This window comes from Phoca vitulina, unplaced genomic scaffold, assembly GCF_004348235.1.
Source record: "Phoca vitulina isolate PV1807 unplaced genomic scaffold, GSC_HSeal_1.0 scaffold84, whole genome shotgun sequence".
NCBI classification, from domain to species: Eukaryota; Metazoa; Chordata; class Mammalia; order Carnivora; family Phocidae; genus Phoca; species Phoca vitulina.
In genome coordinates, this window is record NW_022589787.1 from 187,942 (window position 1) to 191,851 (window position 3,910).

At 47.9% G+C, this 3,910-nt stretch overlaps 1 protein-coding gene across 1 annotated transcript; it reads right to left on the bottom strand.

Moving 5' to 3' along the window:
- Window positions 1-1,700: 1,700 nt before the first annotated feature.
- NDN (necdin, MAGE family member) lies at window positions 1,701-3,608 on the bottom strand. The gene has a single exon (XM_032395391.1). The coding sequence runs from the start codon at window positions 3,478-3,480 to the stop codon at window positions 2,503-2,505; it is 978 nt and encodes a 325-aa protein (XP_032251282.1). The 5' UTR covers window positions 3,481-3,608; the 3' UTR covers window positions 1,701-2,502.
- Between the last annotated feature and the right edge of the window lie 302 nt (window positions 3,609-3,910).

A 3,910-nucleotide genomic window follows, 5' to 3' on the forward strand; every position in this document is an offset into this window, starting at 1 on the left:
CGCCCTGTCATGGCAGGGGTGACAGCTGTGGCCCTGCTCCAGAAATGGAAGATTCTGGATATCCCCATTATTTTAAATTTTATTATTTTAATTTAATTTATTATGTTATGTTAGTCACCATACATCATTAGTTTTGATGTAGTGATCCATGATTCATTGTTTTCGTATAACACCCAGTGCTCCATGCAGTACGTGCCCTCCTAAATATTTTAATTTTTAAGGGGTATTTTTGTTTTGATTCTGCAGAGAACTTTGGGGTGAGAAGGAATTTAATTTTTTAACATTTCTAAAATTTCTCAATAGATACCTTGGCTCTGGGTAAATGGTGGCATCAAAGCCAGGTCACCCCTGAGTTACTGCAGAAATGTCTCTGCCATGGGAGACTTCACAGTCAGTCTACTAAACTGGGAATGGATTCCATCTGAGCATACAAGGCTTCTTGAACATTTTTAGTACCTGCATCTACCTGTTAAGTTACGCCATTAAGGGGCACCTGGGTGGCTCAGTCAGTTAAGCATCCAACTCTTGGTTTGGGCTCCGGTCATGATTTCAGGGTCGTGAGATAAAGCCCCACATTGGGCTCTGTACTCAGGGCAGAGTCCCCCTAAGACTCTCTCGCTCCTTCTCCCTTTGCCCCTACCCCCACTCACATTAAAAAAAAAAAAAAGTAATGCCATTAAGTGTTGGGAATCCTAGCTCTCAATTCAGACTGTAATTCCCTCACCAAAATATAACTCCATTTGCTTCTTTGGGGGGTGCTATCACACGTTTCCTTTATTATCTTTCTTACCCGAAAGGATTCTGACTTTGACAAAATGATCTTTTCCAATCTTCTGAAGTTTGAAGGACTTCTGGTCTTATTAAAGGCCCATTTCTTGCCCCACTCCCTTGTACGATTGAAAACTGCATAATCAGATTTATTTCATCATTGCCCCTCAACCCCATCCTCACCCCATTCCACCCTTGGAGGGATTGCCTAGTGGCCCATTGCAATTCAAGAACTGCTGGATCACAGATGTCCCAATAGGCAAACTTCCCACCCCAAATCCACCTCCCTCTCCAAGGTATCCCATGTGTGTTCCTCTGGCATCAGTGGTCAAGAGAAGGCACCTTCACCTCAGTCTTTTAGGGAAGACCATGTTTCAAATCTTGGCTTCATTTCTAAGCAGTAATATGATCTGGTTAAGTCCATTAATCTTGCTGAAACAAAGTTTCTTAATGTGTACAATCAGACTAAGATTGCTTTCTCTAGAAGATTAATGTGAGGATTCATTAGAAAAATAAAATCCCTAGCCTCATATGTGTGACTTTGTGTCTTGGGGATAGGGAACTAAGACTACGTTTTATAACATGGAATATTAAATAAATAAATAATTAAAAGGCAGGAGGTGTGGGGCAGTTGTAGGCAGGTCGGGAAATGTGTAGGCTCTGGACTTACTCTGTCTGGGTTCAAATCCTAGCAACACCTTTCACTAAGCTCTATGATCTGGGGAAAGTTAGTTACATACTTTGTTCCTGTATTTCCTCCATGGTGCAGATATAGTAAGTGCCTGTCTCAAAGGCTGTTTTAAGTATTAAAAACAAAGAGAAAATACACTTTTAAGTACCCACAAGAGACAACTAATTTTAATAAAATGTAGAAAATGCAAGAAAGGAACTTACTCTAAATATTAACATTTGTTTCTGTGTGGTGTAATTATGAACATTTTTGCTTTGTTGTTTTTATACTTTTCTGTATTTGTCAGTTTTGAACATGAAAGTTACATTTAAAAAACCATAACTTCACACATTAATGAGTAATGATGAGCAGTGATTTTCCCATCCTATTAGATGAAATTATCATATTTGTACACTTGGTAAAATGTCTTATTCCCAATCCATACTACTTTGTTAAAAAGATAAAGTACACTTTTCCAAAAATGATTGTATCACAAGAATCTTTAATGTTCACTTTAAAGTTTACTCATGGTGGGGTTGTATTTGTGTTTAGTAAAGTGTGCCAAGTGCCCACATTGAGACCATTTCAGTTCACATCACTGCACTCCACACGGATGTTTCCTGTGCCCAGCGAGGTCATAAAGAGAGTGGCCTTGACTTTTCTCTTGGTTAGGCCAGCTTTACTGGTGAGTTCCTCCAAACTCTCCAGAAGTAGTCTACCCTAATACACATCATCCGTTCCATATAAAAGAATAAGATGGAAAATTTCTCAATGTATTTCATAAGTTTAGCACGTCTCTGGTACAAAAATTCAAGAAAGGTAGCACAAAGCGAAAGCACCAACCGAGCTTACTTATAAACAAACATGCATAAATCCTACACACTATCTAATAGTACTGAAATGAATACAACATTGCATTAAAAGGTATAAAAGCACTGTACTGAAAACTTAAAGTTACACGTGAAATACTGCACTGTAAATCCTGAATACTCTAATGTCCCACCCCCACCCCTCCACCACCCTGGTGAGGGTCAGAAACCATTAATATCTGCCTCCAGACCTTGCTAGTCCTCGGAGACACTGCTGCGGGGGCAGTGGGCAGTGGGATCAGCCTCCCGCAGAGCTCTGGCCTCCTCCAGAGCTTCTCTGTATCGGGAGGGCCAGGCCTGGGGGTCTTTCTTAAAGACCCTGGCCAGGAACTCCATGATTTGCATCTTGGTGATTTCACGGCTGGCACGGGAACCCCAGAAGAACTCGTACTCAGGTGGCTCAACGTGGGGTACGCGCTGGTACTTCAGGTAATTCTGTTGGACGAACTCCTCGGTGATGAGCTTTCTCACATCTCCAAAGGTGGAGTGTTTCTTCCAGGGCCGCAGCCCCAGGATGCGCAGCACGTTCCAGACGGCACTCTCTCTGGCGCCGCGACCCTTCACATAGATGAGGCTCAGGATCATCAGCAGGAGGCCTGTCATGGGCATGCGGTTGCTCAGCGCCACCCTGTCCAGCTCCTCTGGCTCAAGCGCTTTAACGAGCGAAAACTCCATCGTGTGCAGGCTAGTCAGCCTCAGGTGTAGCCCGAACACTCGTGCGAGGATGAGGCTGGTGCGCCTGAGAATGCTTCTGCACCATTTCTTGTAACTGCCGATGACATCCTTCACCATGTCTGGGAACCAGATGATCATTCTCTTCTGGTCCTTGACCAACACGTACCACATGAGCTCGTGCGCCTTCTGCACCAGCTGGGCCGGGGCTGGCGGCGCTGGGCCGGGCTGGGCCGCGCTCGGGGCCTGGTGGGCGCGGCCTTCCTCCGCGGCCTGCTGCAGGGCCTTCGGGTCTCCCTCTTCGCTTGGGGCCTGGGGCGGAGGCGAGGCCAGAGGGGCGTCGGTCGGGCCTAAAGGAGGGCTCTCTGGCCCTGCGAGGGTCGCGGCCTGAGACGCGGGCGGGGAGAGCCCCCCGGGAACCCCAAGACTGCTGTGCACCTCGGAGTTGGAGGCCTCGGCTGCAGAGTTGGGGTCGCACACATCCTTACTTTGTTCGGACATGTCGGCTCCGTCTGACAAGGGCAGGGCCTCTGCGTCCAGGAGCTCTTCGAGCCTGCGCTCCCTCCGCGGACTCCTGGAGAGGAAGTGCGCGTTGCTGCGCGCGGCGCCTTCCGCAGCAGCCGGGCGGGGCGGGGCGGGGCGGCGGCGGGACGGGCCACTGCGCTTGCGCGTCCACAGGCCGAGGGCCTGGCCGCCGCGGGAGGGGCGGGGCAGGGCTGGGAGCCCGACGGGGCGGGTGTCCTTTGAGGCCCCATAGAGGTAGTGGAGAGCAGCCAGAATAAGGGCAGCAGTGACCTGAAGGTGTCCCGTTTGGGCTGAGCTGATGGTGGTGGGGAGGAGGGGAGGGAGGTGGATGAGCACTGGAGAAGGAGCAAGTATAAGAGGAAAGATGATAGTTTAACATTCTGAGATAAGTTCCTTGAGTTTCTTA